Here is a 21,746-nt window from a genome sequence, read left to right on the forward strand (position 1 = left end):
TGTGCCTACCTTCGTCGCCATGGTTACTATAATAAACGATTGTGGCCTGGTTAGGTTTAGGAAAAGATGCTGATTTGAGTTAAAATAAGTGCTTCCTCAACATTAGACGATCTTTGTTGTCATGGTTACAATAATAACAACGATGTAGAAACAACATAAACATGATCTCCTGTGTCATATGCATCCATCCACCACAACCTACTCCTGACGTGGACTTTGTTTCTCTTTATACTACGTCATCAATACTTTTCCTTTTGCTCCTGTCATCATTACTACAACCACTAGATGTCGCCTAGCAACAAAACCTAACTATAAGTCACAATAACTTGCTGCACAGACGACCTATGGGCTTTTTTTTCAGGAGGACAAGTTCAAAATGCATGTCACAGTAAGCAAATTTGTACCATTGTATTCTATGCTATTTTTTCAGCATCGTTGTTTTTTTGTAAAAATCTTGTTCAGTTTTGTTTTTATCATATTTCCACCTTCGAGTTCTGTTGCTTACATTGTCAGATATCATATAACCAGAGGTGGACAAAGGTGGACACAGCTCCATCACTTGAGTCAGAGACATGACTCCAATACAGGTGAAAGTCACACTTTTACTTGATTAAAGTACTGACAGTATTTGACATTAAAAATACAAAAAGTACATTTTTGCATTTTTGTCAACACATTGTTATATTGTTCCACATTTACAGAACCTGATGACTCTGAAACAACCTGCTGAATGACTGACTGCAAAACCTGTAGAATAAAATGCTACAAACCTACAATAGTATCAATAGAAGGACATCCATTGTTGGTTTCATATTTAAGTCTTTTGTAGGCAGTGCTGAAATTGGGTCGTGCTAAACACAGCAAACATTTAAAACAAAAGGAATCTTTCTTTATTTCTAAAATTTCAAACATTTTTAGACCTGGCACTTCCAAGTTCAAACTGAGCTGTTTAAGAATGCAAATGCAGCAGCACAACATGACTGACAGTGGAGGAGTTGGCTGTTATTGGTTTTTCCTCTGTGATGAACACAGTGTATGGTCTATCACATTTTCAAAATAAAAGAACATAAATTCCACTGACTAAAAGCTCTGATTCAAAGTAGGAGTACTTCATAGAAATGCAGTTGAGTAAGAAGTAAAATATTTGTCATTAAGTGTAGTGGAGTACGTTGGAAGTTTCCAAATGAAATAATACTCAAGTTAGGACAGATACTCGGAAGATAAACTGAAGTAACAAGTAAATGTTCTTTGTTACTGTCCACCCCGGCATATTACCCAGTCAGCAGTAAATTGAATTAGAAAGTCAGAGTAATGACTTAAATGACAGGCTGAGGAGAAAATATAAAACTGTGTTTTTTAGGATGCAATCAGAAGCTGGGGATGAGTGTGTCTGAAGCAAACATGTTTAATTTTCCTTCCTGTCCACACATTATAAGAACCCGTATTATCAGCTCTGCAGCTGCAGTGGGTGTAATGAAAATCTTTACCTCTTATTGTCGTCTGACGAGCTGCCGTGTGTGTTCTGACACGCTCTGGGTGGACGCTGGACGGTCTTTGTCACTTTGATTTCACCTGCAGCCTGAAAGACGCATCAGAGGGGAAAAAAAAACAGTTTATTCAGATTCTTTGTAAAAAAAAAAAAAAAAAAAAAAAAAAGCTTGTGCACTTTTACTAATTTATTAGCGAACTGTTCATTGGTGCTCTGGTGCAGGATGCATCAGGAGCCATACGGAGGATTAATAGCAGCAGCTCTGACTCTGCAGTATCAGCACCTGTGTCTCTTTATAGACCTTATAAAAAGTTCCTTCATTAAACCTCAGAGAGAGAAAAACAGAAAACTGTTAACAGCCTGAAGTACATCAGTGAAGGCGTAATTTAACAGAACTAATGACGTTTCTCCAAAGTTTTTATTTAAAAAGATGTTTTTAGGAGTTGGTGTCAAACTTCTGGATCATATTTCATCGTGTGATTTGGTTTTTTCTTCTCTGATGTCGCCACCTACAGGACATCATGAATGCACAGAAAAACCTTTTTTTGGACACACAGTACATGGGCAGGACGAGAGGGTTTTACAAATTGGTTTACATGACTGGTAGTAATTTTATCTTTAAGCGTGTTTTAATTGACAGAATGTTTAGACGCGGAGCCTGGAGATAATCTTATGTCGTATTCACCTCAAATTGAGCTCAATTGACGGGTAAATTGAGGTTAAATGCTTCACTAAGAGCTGCAGTTACAATATTCACTTTATAATTCAAATACCAGAAAACCAGATTAGGGTTTTTCACTGCTGTTTAGTTTCCATTTACGTAACTGTGTGGAAACATGTTTCCACAGCAGATTTCAGGTAAACGTGGCAAAAGCTGCAAAAGAATATGACAAATGAGAATACTGAATACAGTTATGACTCTTATTGAAATTGAAAAAGAGGCGAGAAGTAGGCAATGCAATAACAAACAAACTCCATCAAACAACCCACTAAACGTCAAACGTGAGCTGGAACAGTAAAGACAACTTGACAACTTATCATGTTAGGCAATTCTCTCATTTCTAATCAAATACAAGCACCATCTGTTTCTCATGACAAAAGCCGAAGCTCAGCAGCCTTCTTCAGTTTCACTATCGAGGACTGGCAACTGCTCACTCTTTTCCTTTGCTCGTCTCCTTAGTGTGTTTGATTTTGTTATCGTTGTTGCCATTTTGGTCCCTGCAGTATTTTCTGCTTGTTCTGCAAAGTTGTCTGCATCTTTGCGGAGACTGTCGCACACATCTTTGTGGAGATTTTCACCTCTTCTTCAGTTCTTCCAGGGTTTCCTCAGCAGTCTGTCTCTTAAGCTTTTGCTCATCACTTCATCTTTTTTGCCTTTTTCATGGTCAAGGTAAGCTCAATACCTAGTGCATGCAGTTGCACTGGAGCTCAGCATCTCTTTTGTAATTGGCACTTTGTTCAGCGCACCATACACTCTCAAATGTTCCCAAACAAGTCTCTGAGTGGTAACGGTGTCCTCTGCTATGTTGCATGTTTCCACATCTTTGTTAACAGAGAACTCCCCTTTGACTTCTGCTTGCCTGTGGGACAAGAGCAGCAACTTTCTGCAAAAACCGGCAAAGTTTACATCGTGCCTCACATGGATCTTTAGATGGTTTCAGCCAGCCTCCACATTTTTCATCCTCCAACCACTTCCTCGTTGAATTTGCATTTACTCATTGCTTGCTCGTAGCTTCGTGTTCATTCTGTTCTCGATCTTCCCCCTGGTTTTTTGTTTTCCTTGCCACCCTCAACTCCTCACCGTCTCCACCAATTTCTTCCTTCTCCGTTCTTGTTATCCACTATTAAGTTTAGTTCTTTGTTTCCTTATTCCCGCCACAGCCCTTACAGTCGAAATTTCTTCTTCTTCTACTAGGTTAAAATGCCATAGCCACACAAGGCGCCACGACCACTACCTACCTAGGTAAGATTAAACACGGAGGACATTCCAGAAATGATCATTTTTGTCAGCTATAAAATACGAAAACACACACAAAAGAAAATATAAAATAACATAAACTGAACTAATATAATTACACTCATTCACTCTGCCCCAGCTGAAATCAAATTTAATGTTTTAACTCCTAAAATTTTCTACCTTGAATATCAAAAACAAAATTTAAGACATTTTAAGACTTTTTGAGGATCCACAGGGACTCTGTTAATATTCACTGTACATTTAAGGCTAATTTGAAGTTAGACGTACCCGATGATAGCTCGAGTGTTTAAAAGTATTTTCTGGGCTTCTTCAGCCTTTACTGCAGTGGGCCAACAGGAAATGAAAGTTGGCATCTTAACCTCTGAGCCTCAGGGACGCCTGAGGTGTCGAGTTGAAAGTGTGATCTGATGCCAGAGGAAAAGTCAAATAATTGCTGAAGTGACAAGGCTGCATCCTCTGTGGAGCACGAATCTCTGCAGCACAAACAATAAAACTAACAGTTTGTGTCTGATGTTGCTAGTGTGGCTAAAAGTTCAGTTTATATTTGCAAAAAAAAAAAAAAAAAAGCTCAAACAAACCTTTGACTGGAAAAACTCATTCACAAAGATATCCTGACATAAAGAAAGAAGTACTCTGGCTCGGGAAAGTTTGACATGAGCACCTGTCTTGCACAACCACCAGCTTTTAAACTCAGGTGACTCAGGTGTATGTGCGTTTGATTGGATGTGTGACTGTACGTACCCTGGGCATGGTGAGGACCAAGTGTCCGGTGGTTTGGGACCTCTGAGCTGTCGAGCTGTCGGGCTTCACTTCGGCGGGCAGAACCATCTGAAATATCTGCAGAGTAAATTATTCATAACTTTAATTAGCAAGATTAATGCGCTGATCTGGCACTGACGCTGTCCCAGTGTGTCAAATGACTTTAATCATTAGTGGGTCTTTTTATAGGTACACTTTCCAGAAAAGACTTTGGGAGAGTGACCAGAATAGGTCTGACTGAGAGCAGCGGCAATCAATCACTGGAACGAAATCCTACGAAAAGCAGAATGATCCATGTGGAAGGACAATTTATGCCCACAAAATGGGCATAAAATTAGACTTCATTTTTCAATCTACTTTTATTTGATACTGAGGGGAACTTTAGGGGAAACCGTGCGAGCAGGATGTAGAGGGGAAGGAAAACTCCAAAACTGGAGCTGACTCCTGCTCAGGCCCTGCAGCTGTCAGATGCAGCTCTTGTGATATACACACCTCACAGATGACTCCTCCGGTCAATTCCCCCTGCTACTCTGAATGACTTCATATTAAGGAGGAATTTTAAAAGGCCAGAGTTGATGTATCACTGCGTAAATCACCCCACCCGTCCAATCAGGCTGACCCCTGGCATAAAACAACCATCCATAAACACGCTAACGGCTTGAAGCAGAGCCATGAAATTCAGGACTCTGGCAGCAAAGGCTGAAGAACTCCGAACTCTGAACCAGCAGGGCTCTGTATTTATCATTTGTATACCGGAGGGTAAAAAACAGTGACAGGAATAAAAAAACATTACACCTCTTGAATTTACGTGTGGCCAAACATCTGTTTAATCAGGCTTAAAGGTCGCTGCAGTCTGTTCGTGGGAGATTAAATCCTCCACACGTTTCCTCGGTGCTGCTGAGGGAAATATGGCAGACTGGACACAGGGATGTAATTAACTCTGCGGTAACGATGACATGCAGAACTGTGCCTCCCTTCACAATAAACCACAGTCAGACTTCAGGCGATCTCACGCAGGGCGGGAAATGAACACCTGACAGGAGATAAATACGGTTTGTTTCTGCTGACACTGAATCTTCCTCTTTTGGCAGGAAGCTCAGCTGATTCCAGGTTGTTGATAAATGTCAGGATTTACCAGAGAGAGAGACAGAAAGTGTCCGTCCTGTCCCGGACAGCTGCTGTTCTGTTAAAAAAAAGTCTCAGGTTCACAGGCGGGAAATGACTCCACAGCCGGTGTAATAAACTCTCTCCATAAACGTATCAGAGTATCAGAGTCAGACACAGGTCTGATGATTCAGCTGCTTCTGACGGCCTTTTATTTGCTCTAAGTCTGACTCTTCATCCATCACACGTCAGTCTGCTCCCAACTCACCAGCAAGCATCATCTTCATCATTTCACAGCAGCCTGTAATCAGGAGACTCACTTCATACTGGTGACAGATCATGATACAGGCTGTTACAGGAGTGTGTGGAAACTGTGAAAAAAGTGAGAAGAGTCTGAGAGTTCAGACTGAACGCAAGGCTAATATGAGATCACCGATATACAGACTGTAAAGACATGAGGACAGCACAAACTGAGCTGAAGATGTTTTAACTAACTAACAAAAGATTCATGATGATCACAAAGCAGTTCGACTTAAGCTGCGTCACAGTGGCGCAACAGACTTTCTCATTTCAAAGGCTCCTTCAAATGTCGTTCTTTTCCTGGACCACGAAGGCTCCAACAGGTGGATCCTTCATGGCCCAACGCCAACGGAGAGGCTGAGGATACTGTTAAATGTAAGTGTTGGGTTTCAGCTCAGTTCAACAGATAACAGTACAACTGTTAAAAAGTTTTTGTGAAAAAAATGTATGTGTTCTCAAAGTCGCTTTGTGACTCAGTAGTGACGCAAAGTGAAAATCCTACGTAGGACAAACCGTCTCATTTTGTTACGGCCTTCGCGGTCTACGGCGGCTACTAAGGACTACATCTTCGTAGACTGCGCCCTCCGTAGGACGGGACGCAACTAATGTCGTCACATTTCATCATTTTATCCTTTCTGACATCTGTGTAAAACTGTGTCATAATTAGCCAATTAACCAATTTCTAATCAGTTCATCATTTCACATCATCCTTGAGTGAATGTTTGTGCCAGATGATTTCCCTCTGGCCGTTACTGATATATCGCATTCTCAAGAACATGGGGTCACCGTGACCTTTACCTTTGACCACCAAATTCTAATCAGTTCATCTTTCAGTTCCAGTGAACGTTTGTGCCACATTTGAAGGAATTCCCTCAAGGTGTTGCGGAGATACGGGCTGTGAACAGTGCTGCTGTGACTCTGCTGAGTGTGATGTGTACACTGGGTTGTCAGGCTGCTGTGGCTCTGGCTGAGCGCCCGTTGTTGCCGCCACCTTCAGTCTGGGAGAGAGAAGATCTTTGACTCGTCAGCTGCGTCAACACCTCGCAGGAAGAAACCAGAGCTGCAGCGTAGCAGCTGTACTGCATGTGAAGTGTTCCTGCAGGCGTCTGTAGAGTCACACAAACTCCCCTACAAACTGTAAATGTCACCTCAGCTCAGCTAAATATATGAAATATAACTTTAACCCATTAATGTTTGTGCTGGTGGAGGATGAAGGTCATGAGTAAGAAATGTTTCCTTGACATCTACTGCCGCATTGCCCTTGAGCAAGCACCTTCGCTGGCTGACAGCAGCGGTCTGTGGTTAAACTGGACAGCTTCCAGTGTGAATGTGTAGGGAGTAAGAGCGAGGCTGCAGCTCTGAGGACCTGAATATAACACCTCTCTAAACCGTGGGAGAATGTTTATATGATTTCCTGTTTAACTGAAGTCATCTATAGACTGAATTAAGTTTAAGGCAGCACTGATGTTTCCCTGGTTTAATATATTATTGGATTCTCTGGAGGTTTTCATCAGGAATGAATCAGCACAAACTGTAAATATCAGCATTGTGTAAAAAGTTGCTGAGCAACAGCCGGTCCTTTAAGCCTTAGAAGTCGACAAAGATTTAAGAAGTGTATAAATCACTGCTGCTGCCCTTTAAAAATCCTGAATTGATGTATTTGCTGGAAAATGCAGCGTGTGCAGCCAGAACAGTATTGAAACACTTAAAATCATGTGTCACCTAATCCTAAGGGTTTCATTTCACCTCAGTTTTAGCTTCACTCCACTGGCTCCCAGTATCTTTTAGAATAGATTTTAAGGTCCTTTCACTTGTTTTTAAAGCTCTTCGTGGTTTGGGGCCTACACTGCAGATTCTCTGTCTGTCTTATAATCCTTCACAAGTTCTCAGACCTGCTACTACCAGGATTTTGAATACACACAATTTTAAACACAAGAAAATAGGCAGTGCAGCTTTTTTTTAACTATGCTTCAAAACTATGGATAGCCCTGCAGAGCTAAGAGATACTCAGTAAACATCTTTAAAGGACAGCTGAAAACCTATTTCTTTAACTTGGCTTTTAATTAATCTCTCTCATATTTTGCTATTCTCACTGGTTTCTGTTTTTATTTTATTATCATCTGCTGTCTTTCTAATTGTCTATTTTCATTATCCTTCAAACCTCACTTATTTTATTGTACAATTTGTATGTTTTTTTATTTTAAAGCACAATCCAACCTGCTACATCTCTTGTATGAAAAGTGCTCTATAAATAAAGTTTATTATTATTATTATTATTATTATCATCAACTGTTCTGACTCTTAGCTCCACAGCGTACCTTTCCTTTGACGGTGACTCGGGCGTATGTTGGCTGAACATCCACATCTATCAGGGAGGTGTCCATGTGTCTGAGGAGAGTGAGGCGGAGGTACAGGTCAGTTTATATGAAGAGACACAGGTAAAGTTGTGTTAGAGCCATGAAGCTGAGCTGGAGAGCAGCAGTCTGACTGTATCAGGACTGTAAACATTTCAATGTTCATTTAGATCAATTAGATTTGATGAGACTACAGCTTCACATCAAGTTAATATTTCATTATCAGGATCAAGTCAGTGGGTCAAGTTTGCTGACATGTAGAGACACTTCGACCCTGGTTCTCAGTATCTGTCACTGTGCAGACAACAAACACACAAACAGGAAACCAACACTGACAACAAGCTGAACAAAAATAACAAAAGAGCACAAGGTTAATCATGTGTTCTTCAGGTAAACTTGATGAGTGTGATGTCTTTCCAGCATTAAATGAAGAGCCCAAATATCTGTAGAAATGTATAAAATATAGTATTTATATTATATGATAAACAAACAAGCCAGGCTGCTTAATATCAATTAAAAATCCCAGTAAATATTTATTAAAATCATATTTCTATAAGTTGAGCTGCTGAGTTTGGGCTCATTGTTCCTACCTGTACACTGCCAAGTCTAAGACAATGGTGTTGTTTTCTTCATCCTCAGTCAAAGAGAAATCCAGCCTGTAAAGAGCAAAGGGCAGAAGCACTCACACAACTGGTCAAACTGTAGAGCAGCTAACACTGTTCTTTATATATTTAGATATAATTAACACAGAAACAACTGCTGTCAGTGCCTCCATACCAACGGAAGCTTCCACTGTTCGCAGTGCAAACACCAAATACCAAATTTACACTGATAATCTCATGGTTTTAATCTTTAGCTGACACTTGATTTGATTTTACTTTTCCACTGACACATCAGCTGTTTACAGAGAGTTGAAGCGTGACTTTGACTGACACTTCAACTACTTTCAGTGCTCACATACAAACTATTAGACAATTTACCTACACACAGGGTGTAAACTTGAAACTAAAATATAAAACTCTCTGAGTGAATATTTACAGTTGAACTGACACCTACTCCTCTCAGTGATTCCCAGACAAAATCCTCATTCATGTAACTCGCATTTTAAGACACTTTTCAGCATAAACACACACCATTAAAATATCTTTGGAAAATACTTTGTCTTTTGTGGTTAACACATAAAAGTCTCAACATCACACCACTCTGTCTTATAGAAAAACTGAACTTTGCTGAACTGGAGTGATTTGCTTTTCTTACACTCCTGCAAAAAAAATAAAGTAAAATGTAAACACCCATGTATGTAATGTGATTATACAGTATACTGTCATATTTTGTCAGTTGATTCATTCTGTAAATACCTTTTCTAATTAGAAATATTGTGTAAGTGTAACATCAATCTACAGATCATGACTTTCCAAGGCGTTCATGAGAGGACAGAAAAAACATTACTGATGTGTTTTGACTGTTATCACCAGGCTGCAGTGAAGCACAGCGTCCTGTCTCCCTGCTCATGTAAAGTGATATTTCATATAAAGGATTCATTCCTGACCTGAGTGTGTCCTCAGCTCAGATTACAAATGAAATCAGCCATGTTTTAAGGCCTCGACCCCGTGGCCTTGCTCTGGTTACAAACCTATGGCTAATGGAGGGAGCCCAGGGTGGCCCACAGCTATCAGATTGCCCCCCCTCCCACCTCCCTTGTAGCTCTCTGACGGCAGGAGAGCCAATACAGCACCAGAGATCAAAACCTGAAGGCTGCTAATATAGCAATCACACAGCTCCCGCCTCGCTGTCTGAACAGTTGGACCGAGCGCAGAACAAGCTAATGGAGGGTCTCTAAGAAAAAAACATTTAAGATATGAAAGACTGTGATTGGAAGCTGAAAGACTGTGATCCAAAGTAAGATTGAAGCAGTTGATTGGTTTTGTTTTGTTGCTCCGACTGAACAAAACTAGAACCAATTATGTTGCTTTCTGCTGCGCTCGCTGTTGTAGCCGAGTGGAACGGTCAATCTCCCTCACAGTCAATCACAGCTGGTGATACTGTACCGCTGCCATTACAAAGCTGCTGAGATGGTGGAGTCTCAGTCTTCTGTACCCAAAAACCTGCTTCAGTCCACATGCAGGTCTTGTAGAGACCCCGTGTGCTGTGTGTGTACTACTTAAAGGCCCCATATAGTATAAGTGAAGATGTCCATGTGTTGTTTGACTATAAAGCAGGTCTAAGTTCTATATTAATACTGTGAAAGTATCAAAGCCTCAGTCCACAGAGAAATGCACACAGCCTGTATTCAGAAACTGAGCCTTAAAACCAGCCGTCAGGACTTCTGGAACTTTGTGACGTCACAACAAAACAGTCACCGCTCTCAGCCATGTCCCAAGCCCCACCCACCTGGACCCACCATCCAGACTTGCAGGATTTGGTTTCTCTGAGTGTCTACCTGAAAACTACTCAGAAAACAGTCAGCCAATCAGAAGAGTCAGGCAATAAGAAGAGAGGAGGCTCTGAGCCTCTTTTCTGATTGGCTGACTGATGGATCAACACTTCAAATAAAACACAGGAGAACTTAAATAACAAAATTTTTAAGGGGGAAACTGTTAGATCAATTAATGGATTATAACATATTATGGTGATGTTATCAGTTTTCAGAGGAGAAAGAAAAATGACGATCAAACATTAAAGTCGCTCCTGAATTTGTACTTTGTACTGTTTTTTCATATTCCTTAAATTGTTACGCGTTAATGGCTTAATGATGGATGCTAATATATTTAACTATTTTAATTTGTTGTCTTTGTGGTTTTTGGGGTTTTAAGGGAGAAAAAATATGAAAAATGACCAAATAAAGCAATTACAGCTGTTACAGATATTTTGGGAAAATGAACAACATAAATGAATCAATTATATGAACCAAAACCAAAATTAAAGTTACCCATGAATCTCAGCCTGAATTAACAATCACTCATTAAGAGATAATTTTATGGCTTCAGTGTTGATAATCACTGGAAAATATAGAGCTTTAAAGGACTGAACCACAATTCAACCACACACTTGTTGTTGGGAAAAAGCAGTTTTCGCTTTTTTTCCAGAGACCAATCTCATGAGATCAGTCTCATATCTGTGTTGAGTCAGGATGTAGTTAGCCTAGTTTAGCATAAAGCCAGGATGCAGGGAGAAAAAAGCTTGCCTGGTTCTACCCACCCACCTCTGCAGTTTATTAGGGAACATTGTGTATCTCACTGTGTGTTGTAACTGACAAACAAGAGATGAGCACAGTTACTTCCTGAAATCATCCTGTCACCATAAGGTTGCCAGGTTTGGTACCTGCAAAGAGATCAACACATGCTACAGCCGGAGATGCTTGGCAGAGGCAATTCAAATAAATGTTAAGAATAATTGAGTTTAAGTGAGGTCTTTGTGTTGTTGTGTTTGATATGTTTTACAGAGTCTCCACAGCAGCAGATCTCAGCAGTAGAGGCAGAAATGGTGGTAAAATCTACAAGAATAAAACGTAGTTTGTAAAAAATTAGCTTTTGTTTAACTACTTTAAAATTGTGCGGGTTCATACTTGGCCTCATTGACGTTCATGACTCGTCCATCAGCAGTGATCAGGGTCCTTGAGGCCTTCGGTTTCTTCTTCTCTTTCTCTCTGCAATAAAAAAGCACAGCATGAGTGGAGTACAGCATCTGCATGTGTGTGTATGTGTGTGTGTGTGCGCGTGTGTGTGAAGGCTGGACTGACAGACGACAGTAACAGAGTTATGGGGTCTGAGGGGTGAAGGAGAGAACCACCTCTCCCTCCAGGAGCATCCATAAGGTTAATGTGCAATGGACGTTACTGTAGGACACACACAAACACACAGACACACACAGACACACACAGACACACACACAAAGACACACACAGACACAAACACACACACACACACACACACACACACACACACACACACACACACACACACACACACACACACATACAAACAATGTAAACCCACATACACTGAAATCCACCTTTCAAATAGATAACTTTTCAACATTTTAAATAAAACCAAGTTTTGATTGGACATGAGGAAAAGAAAAAATAAATGCCATTTCATGAAACTTCGTACAGAATATGTGATAGTCGTATAGAAGTCGTCTCTGCTCAGGTGCTCACATCATCTATACAAACAAATCCCCAGTAGATCCCAGTAGAAAATAAAGTGGTTATTCTTCCAGCTCAGTGATCGTGTGTGATGATTTTTTTAAGAAGAACCTCTGTGTGCCCCTTCACTTTGAGCCATGACACATTAATGCTGCACAACATTAAGGACTATTTCTTATTTCAAATCAAAGACATTAATTCAAAAGAAATGTGCAGATTTACAAACTGTTACTTGGCACAGAAAAGATTCTCCTCAAAGCTCTGATTGGTTGATTGTTTGGGACGTGGGTGCAGACTGAGAGGTCTGGAACCAGGTCACAGTCATTTATTAGCAGCTATAGTTGTTACCTAAACCAGTGACCCACTACACAATGAAGTCTAACATGCGACACATGAAAACAAACATCATTTTAATTGAAAAAATATGTATCTCTTATAATATCTCTTTAATCATCTGGTGCCACCTCGGTGTTGGAACCACTTGCCTAAACTGACTGTACCTGTAAGAGGATCACGATGTTAAGTATTTATAAAACAGCTGTTGATGCAGCTGAATTACTCAGATTGTGTGTATTTTTAAACTGAAACCACTCGGAGCATTTTCCTACATTTACTCTGCTCCCATCACCATCTGCTGTACAAGCGGTCACTCCATTAGCCACATTAAGCAGGCCGTGACACCAGCACAGGCAGGGAAACACATGCTGCATGTACGTGCATCTATTAGGCCCACTGGGCAGTAGACGAATGAGTCGGCGGGCGAGTGTTTAGCGCTCAGTGGAGGGTCCGCCTTCGCGTCCTCTGCCGCCATACATCAGCCGCAGAGAGGACGAGTGTGACAGCGTGTTTCAGGAGCCTTCAATCTGCTGAACTTAAGGATGTTAAGTTCATGTTTTTATTAGAGTGGTGGCCTGCAGAGAGCCCCGTAATGAGTTTAAGTGGTGCTGTGGAGCCGAGCGGTCAGACGAGGCACTATCATACAATTACGTTAACAGTGTGGTCATCCACGTTAGACTCATACAGTCAGTGAGTGAAGGGGAAGCAGGACTATGTCTTCTTTCTAGTTTTTCTAATGATGCTGTAGTGAGACATATATCACTCAGAACAGGAGCTCCAGTTCACCACACATCTCTCTTCAGTATGACCAATAATTAGTCAGCTGTTTGGGTTCCTTTGTGATAGCAAGTGAGGATTATTGACATATTGGCATTTACAGGGTTTTTTTATTACTAAAATAGAGTGCTGTAAGTTCAATTTAAAGTAAACACAAGAATAATTGCCTTGTTGTAGTTTCATATAACATCCCTGTTTATCCAGTAATGAGTTTAATATAAAATATTAACCATTAGTGTGAAAGTTTGTGTTCTGTGAGGTCACACTGACCTTGACCTTTGACCACTAAAACTGAATCAGTTCGTCCTCAAGTCTAAGTGAATGTTTGTACCTAATTTTAAGGCATTTCTTTGAGGAGTTCTGGAGATACTGTGTTCACAGGGCCAAAACCATGTCTAGTGAGGTCACCACAACCTTGACCTTTGACCTTTAGCTACCAAAATCAGTTAAGCCTCGAGGTTAAGTGGAAATTTGTGCCAAATTTGAAGAAGTTTCTTTAAGGCATTACTGAGATATCGTGTCCATGATAATGGGACAGACAACCCGAAAACAATATGTCTCCGGCTCTGACTGCCGCAGAGGAATGATTGGAGCCAATAGGCCTCCACTTAATATTTACATTCTTTAAAATAAACAACAAACATGTTAAAATTGCTGTTGTTTTCCTTGCTGTACTGAAAATGAACTGAAATGTTACTAAGACTCTGGTTTATCTGGTAAATATGCAGAATTTCAGGTTTAGGTTACTGTCAATAACACTTTGTTGTGTGTGAGGACTTAGATAGTTAGATAAGATTAGAATCTTTATCTTTATTATCTTATCTGGTACAGTTTCCTTATTGGTCTGAAACTATAATACCCAGTGGTGATTGTGGAGTCAGGTAGGGCTAAAACAGTTGTGTTAGATTCAGATGCACATTGCGGAGCTGCTTGAAAAAAAAAAAGCTAATTATATAAGTAGTAACAGTCAGTTCAATTTAATTGTCTTTAGATTGAAAATAATAATAATAATAATAATAATAATAATCTTGTATGTATGTAGTTGGCAACACTGCTTCTATTGTTGCAAATCGTTGAGGAAACATAGGGCCCCTTTAGGAATTTATTGTAAATCGTCCATTGGTTGTTCAAAGAGGAGGGAGCAGCATTTTGAGACATTGCTGTGGAGTTAAGTTTGTCAGACCTCGGCAGGGTGGCCCCTACCAGCCTGTATCCCTGAGCAGTTGCCTGCCTTGCCTGTTCACAAGCTGCACCTCTGATTATACTGATAATAATACCGCTCCTGCAGCAGTCAGTACTGCTATAGAGTCAGTAAAATCAGTACCTGAACCTGATTCATTCATTCAACACTCCACACTTACAGTTTGCCTACCGTTAAATTACCTTTTTCACAATGTGTTTGGATGAGTACATCACGGTTGTGTTTATATTCTATGAAGTGCATACAGGTTAGAAGAGAAGGCTAATTGTGTCCAGGTGAGGGAGTAACACTGCACCAAATTGGACAATACTCCATAAATTTGTGGTGTTTTGGATTTCCTGAGATTTTCCCAGCTGAACATCAGCACATGTTAGACAGCTCTCTCTATCCCCATCATCAAAACACTAGATGAAGAAATATGTTTTAGAAGAAAGGTGTTCATCCCTCTAGTAGATTTTCCTACAATTAGAGAATCCATGACACCGTGCTAACACACTTTATGTTGACGTGTCCTTTATTTTGTCGCCCATCTGTGCTTCACTTCTTCTAGATAAAGAAACATAACTATTGTGTGCGTGCGTGCGTGCGTGTGCGCGCGTGTGTTGTTGGGGAAGAGTCGGGGTGAGATGGAGGACAAGTATCCACTTCAAAAGATCAAAGTGAAAGAAGCATCTCCATCACTTTGCCAGTTCAAACAGCAGCTTTCATCTCATCCTATGCCATATACAGTTGACTTGCCAAGGTCACAGTGTGGCTCTCTGCACTATAAAATCCTCTTCTGTTTTTTTTTTTTTTTTAAGGGGGTGTGATGGGGCGTCTATCAAACAGCTGAGTCATGGAGACATCAGTGGTGACAGCTCCATTGCTGGTTTCTGTGGAGTCCAGAGGTGAGGACGATCTGTTCAGACAGCTTTCAGTTAGCCATGTTCACATTTAAGTCAGTGGAGAGAGAGAAGTCTTTATCTGTGCTGGGTTTAAATACAGAGCTACAATCGCTGCACAGAGGAGGTTCAGGTAGCAGGGCACCTGTGATTGTAGCTAGATTGTACCTTCTGCAAAGCCTCTGCCTGCTGGTGTATAACAGTGATATAATATTTGAAGTTATCTTTGGGGTTAACAAATACCAAATATTTTCTGGTTCCAGGAAAATTCATTTATTTTACATCTCATTTATTTTAAATGAGCTATTTGTAAGTTCTTGCTACATAGCTAACATTATAATTAACAGCTGTTGACATACTAGTCTAGAAGAAATGTTGTGAGCTCAGCATCAAATTTCATTCCTTTACTCACCAACAGCTGTCAACAGAGGTGGAAACAAACCCTCTTGCTTCTATTTCTATCACTTCTTTTCTTCTACTGAAGCTAGCATGCTAAATAGCTCTATTGGCCTGTCTTGTCACTTTCCGATAGCGAGTCACTGTAGTGTCTCAGAGGGGTCTATTATGACCTCTTATATTTTAAATGCAACAATGTCTGAATCTCTTGGCAACACTGGTACATAAACAGATAGCAATAGCAAAACTTACAAATGGCTCCTTTAAGCTACAACAGGCTCTATTTAGCTATGTGATGATGAGATTAGAACAGGTGTTTAGCAGAGACTTGCATCATATGGTACATGTTATTAGGATCGGACGTATTCAGGAGCCGGTGGAGGTGGTTGAGTTGCATCCTCCTGCCACCCAATCAAAATACATAACAGTGATATCATCAGGCGAAAGATACAATTTTTGTATTTATTTAGAGTTGTTTCACACAAATATGTGAAAACAATGTGAATCTCTACTGCAGTTGTGTTAATCCATCAAAAAATATCTTACATTATCTACATCCAAGGAAATATTTTAGACTTTGCATAAATAATGTGTCATCAATCATGTTTAAACAGCCGGTGTGACGGAGCGTCTGTCTCATTTTAAACCAACACGTCTTTTTCTATGAACTATCATCAACACACCACGTTATCTCATGTAGACAACCCTTTATGCAAATCCCCCCCCCCCCTCCATTTCATCCACATCAATTAACTGCATCCATTTATCAGCCTGCTGCTTCTCCTCGACCTGAAGGCTCGACCGTGTGTTTAAGTTCAGTCCTGCAGACTGCAGGTTAGAGCTGCTGTTCGTTTGGTGTTTTCCCTTCTCTCAAGAGGAACAGAGCAGCCATTAAACACAGAGCCGTCTCCAGGCTGACCTTATCACACAATCCACCTCAGGAGCAGGAAATTCATCTTTCCTGACAATCCAGTGACGGCACGACTGTATGCATCAAGTCAGCGCACTCTGACAGCCGCGCACAGGGAAACGATAAAAACGGCAACACCGTATCACCCCGATTTTATGCTTGGACAGCATGCAGGCCTGGGATGTTTTTGTAATATGGATTAGGAAGCGAACTGTCACCGGTTGGCGTCTCAGCCATCACACTTGGTTTCTTCAAATCAAGCTTATCTGGGGTATAACCTGACTTCTTATCAACAGAAAAGAGCTTTTATTGTGGTTCTTAGTGAGTCATTTCTGCCGTTTCACATCAAATAGAGAATCCTGGTTCATTTAAATGAAGTATTTCCTGTGAATGTTCACCACAAAACTCCCATACAGGGATTCATGGACAGATGTGCCACATGCAGCATGATAAATGGAGTGTTACAAATGGAGCATCCCTTTGCAGAGTGCAGGGATAGACATCCAGCAGCAGATGACAGATGGCTGATTAAACTAATCTCACAAAAACACAAACACTGAGGCACCTTCGGGCTAATGTAAAGAGTTTCCTGTGGGCAGGAGATTAAGCACTAAAACAACAAAGCGTCACACACTGCTCAGCTATTTGTGACAATGTGGCTTGAGGTGGTATGAAGACTAAATGCTGTGAGTCAGCGCTGTGTCCACAGGTCAGTTGGGTGGGGGGGGATACGAAATCAAAGAGTAGCATATATCTGCCACCTCACTTTACAAGCAACGTGTACGCTGTACAAAAAACAAACAATAATAACAACAGACCAACTACTGCAGTCTGTTTCAAAACATAGCTACTGAACTACAAAGCCACATGCATTTCCAGGTAAACCTCTGCCCTCTCCTCCAGCAGCCCGACCCACAGTAACCAGAGGGCTGATGGTTTAATAGCTGGAGAGTTTATCCCCCTGGATGTTGATCTCACAGAGTACACTTCCAGTGTCAGAGTGCCCCTTGGACATAGCTGAACACTGGACCGACGCTGATGTCTCAGAGGAGCTGGGTGAATGTAGGAGGCTTCGTGTGATTATTATTCTGAAGATGTATTACATATCAGGTTTATTTGTATGGTCTTCAATCATGGTTACAGTCACGGCTTCACAACGCCCACATTACGGAACGACAGAGGAAGGCATGAAGTGAAAATATAAAAACACACTCGTAAAACTCAATGATAACAACAAAAAATTCTAGAGAAAAAAAGGAGGGAACCTTCATCATGGTGAGGAATCCCCCTTCAAAGATACTGCAGTCAGGCTGAGAAAGATTAACAGCTCAAAACTAAACTTATCGCCTCAAATGTTTTGTTAAAATAAATAATAAAATTAAACTTAAATTACGGCATTTTAAACCTGCAGTTTCCCTTGGAAAAATCTAAATAACATCACACCATGATGAGCACAGCTGCCAAGGTGCACATAATGCCAACTGAGTTGAACTATTGTAGCCAAAACCAACATGTGTGCAGGCGCACAAGTAGAAACTACTCGAATAATGACTTCAACAACAAATATTCGAATACTCGAGTACTCGTACCCGTCCCTAATGAAAAGTCTTGAGTAATGGCTAAAAAGTGTTTTGTGAGGTCACACTGACCTTGCTCTTTGACCTCTGACCACCAAAATCTAATCAGTTCATCATTGAGACCAAGTGGATGTACAGTATGTCAAATGTAAAGAAGTTCCGTCAAGGTGTTACTAAGATATTGTGTCCCTGAGACAGACATACAACCTGAAAACAATATGCCTCCGGCTCTGACTGTCGCTGAGGCATACAAGCGATCATGACTATAATCCACACAGGAAACAGCAAGATGCCTGTCACACCTAAACTGTAGCATGGAGCAATACTGAGCAGGTGTCTGTTGAAATCAGACGACTGGTCAGAGATAAAAAACAACAGTTTGACAGCAGACGCTCGTGGCCAATAGAGACGACCCGGGATAACTTCATAAGATTTTTAATCTTGCAACAACTTACATGTACAGTCACGCTCAAACACGTTTTACAACTTGAGGGCGAGATGCTTCCACTGATCAGTGAGCTTATATTCAGGAGAGGAAATTAACTTGTCAACTGGCCGCCTAACAGCTTTTCATTAGCCACTTTTTAAAGTTATTTTTTTTTTGGGCTTTTTGTCTTTATTACAGTGACAGTGAGAGAGATTCAGGAAAGTTGGCCACAAGCCAGACTCAACCCAGGCCGCTGCGGTAAAGACTACATCTACATGGTATGCACTCTAACAGGTGAGCTGGGTGCCCCAGTCACTTTTCAATGCATACATATGATCTGAAACACAAAATTAATATTGTCTTCTTTTCTTTTCTTTATCTTTTTTAAATATGAAAATTCAATATAAAAACTACAAACATGGAGGTGGAGTCTGGACTGTAAAATATATTGGTTTTACCATTTATTACTTTTTTAATAAGTGGTGCATTTTGTATTTTTTATGCCTGGAAACATCAAATATGAAATTTGTTGATGAGTATTGGTTATAGAAAAAGGAACAATAAACCATATAAACACTTGAACCTCTGATGCCCAGTGGTTCATAAAGGTTTTTTTTGTGTTCATGTGTCAATTGTAACTTACTGCTTACTCATTACAGCCAATCAGTGTGTTGTGTGGGTCTGTTGTACTCATCAGTCCATTGGCTGCTCTGACTGAGCGAAACCTCACAGCTGCCAACTGACATCACTGTCCTGACAGAGAGAGGCGAGGTGTGTGTGAGTGTTGGTGTGTTACAGAGAGAACAGAAGCACAGTGAGAAGTGGACGTGCAACACACACACCCAATTAACACCCCAGCAAGAGGGTCACCTTAAGGGCGAGCACTAATTAGTGCTGGCATGGCAAATAGTTTGCAGACATTGCCATTTGATTGGTGCACAAACACGGCTGACTTACATGTGATTGGCTCAAGAGGGTGCCAGGCATCACCAAATCTTTAAAGAAGCATTGAGACTGTCCTCCTGTAAAAACGAGTCCATAGATAAACTGTGCAGCAAGTTATTATGACCCATAGTTTTGTTTTGTTGCTAGGAGACATCTAGTGGTTGTAGTAATTGTAACAGTAGCAAAGGGAAAAGTGCAGTGACGTAGTATAAAGAGAGATAAAGTCCACGTCAGGAGGAGGTTGTGGTGGATGAATGAATATGACGGAGGAGAGCGATGTTCCATTCCCATGTGGAAGTAGCAGTTTATGTTGTTTCTATTAACCATGACTGTTGTTATTATTGCAACAAAGATTGTCTATTGTTGAGGAAGTACTTATTTTAACTCAAATCACAATCTTTCCCTAAACTTTACCATGCCATGACTGTTACTATAGTAACCATGGTGACAAAGGTAGGTACGCCATTCTCAGTACAGTCTGCGTGTTCGTAATTGTAACCATGACAACCAAGGTCTTGTAAGCCTGCCGTCGTAGGGATGCTATTTCAGGAGACACTCCTATGGGTCGTATCGGAGGGTTGGCGGTTGCTCAGGTTGGGGGAGTTGTTATTTGTATAGAACCTCTCAGCAACAAGCTCATACAAAGTGCTTTACGACATAAGAGGCATTAAGACAAATAAACGTCCATAGATTCAGATCAACATGATGTGGAGACGTCTCGTGTCCGCCTGATCAATCTAAATCCAGTGTTCCCTCTTTGAGCTCTGTGTTTAGTCTCCACCAGCTCCTAATGGAAACATCTGGCTTCACACTCCACACTCAATGCTCCACTATGTTCACCAGCTGCTCTCTACCTGTGTCTGTCTGCTGTTTGCTGCTGGGCAAGTTGTGGACAGTGGCTTTATCAGAGCTTGTTTAATGAAAGCAGCTGCTGCTGCCGCTGCAAACACTGACACTGAACTAGACAGAAAATGTGGTGCAAAATTGAGAGTTAAACAAGGCAAAGAAATGTATCAGAGCTGTAGAGTTGATGGGAATTAACCGTACCCTGTAAATAAAGATGGACGTAGCCTCTGTGACATCACCCACAGGTTTCTGAAGAGCAGTTTTGAGAGTGAGCTGCTCCACTGTCGCCATCTTGGCCAAAACAGTTTTTTGTAACAAGCTGTAAACGTTTATTTCTGCTGTAAAGTTGGACATTTTAACATGAGAGTCTATGGAGATTGACTCACTGTTGGAGCTCTAGTGATCATTAGAGGAACTGCAAGTTTTGGTTCTTCAGTGTTGGCTTCATGTTTCAGCCCTGCTTGGAATTAATTACAAGACTGACTCATTGTTAATATATTAACAGTGAGTTTATATATAGTTTGTTTTAATAAAGACAAGAACATGAGGTGAAGCATTCACACTCTTAACTTCTTCTGTCCTAAATTGCTGCTTTTTGACTCACAGACAAATACAAATAAAATGCACAGTTTCACATCCGTGATGACGCTCTCTGACTTCTTCTGCCAAACGTGTTTAAGGAGAATTAACATGGCACACTACACAACAGTCCTTGACAATGTCTACCATGAAAAAACATGAACATGTCAGTAACAATTTTGCCCTGAAACACTTCTGTGGAAAGTGCTCCATTTATGTCCTGTCAGTGTCATATGTGTGGTAGCTGCACACAGTTTAACCTTCATTGTGTCATGTCCAGCTCTTATGTAGCTCTAGTCTACATCACTGCTTTTATGACACTGTTCATAAAGATTCAGCCTCAATGACTCTATGCTTTTAAACATTTTGATATGGATCCGTTTCATTTGTTAATTTAAAGACACAAGACTCAGATGTTTGTGTTTATGGAGTGAGATATTTTACAGTGTAACTTGACAGTGTTCTCTGGAGGACAAACCAGGTAACTATGGAAACACTAAATCATCTCAAACATATCTTTGGCATTTTTCTACTGTAATTTGCTATTTCCTATCGGCCCACATACAAACTAACACAGACATACAGATAAATCTGCAGTAACAATGCTCCACTGGAAACCAGTTCACTCAGTCACTTCTTACTATGAGCAATGGGCTCCAATTGGTCCTATCTGGTTATTTATGTATTGTGGTAGAGCAGTTAACTTAATGTTTCTCATGTTAATGAAAAAAAGTCGTCAATCT

At 40.7% G+C, this 21,746-nt stretch overlaps 1 protein-coding gene across 1 annotated transcript in view; it reads right to left on the reverse strand.

Moving 5' to 3' along the window:
* Nucleotides 1-21,746, reverse strand: part of dnaaf11 (dynein axonemal assembly factor 11) — a 40,906-nt gene that overhangs the window by 11,090 nt on the left and 8,070 nt on the right. Inside the window, exons 7-11 of the mRNA XM_023396698.2 lie at nt 11,550-11,630; nt 8,575-8,640; nt 7,949-8,018; nt 4,209-4,304; nt 1,488-1,579 (exon numbers count right to left, since the gene is read on the reverse strand). Coding sequence (XP_023252466.1) covers nt 1,488-1,579; nt 4,209-4,304; nt 7,949-8,018; nt 8,575-8,640; nt 11,550-11,630 — 405 coding nt within the window. The remainder of the gene's footprint in view (nt 1-1,487; nt 1,580-4,208; nt 4,305-7,948; nt 8,019-8,574; nt 8,641-11,549; nt 11,631-21,746) is intronic.

The sequence above is a fragment of the Seriola lalandi genome, unplaced genomic scaffold (genome assembly GCF_002814215.2).
Source record: "Seriola lalandi dorsalis isolate HSWRI2012SDOR001 ecotype SW California unplaced genomic scaffold, Sedor1 jcf7180002054982, whole genome shotgun sequence".
In the NCBI taxonomy this organism is placed as follows: Eukaryota; Metazoa; Chordata; class Actinopteri; order Carangiformes; family Carangidae; genus Seriola; species Seriola lalandi.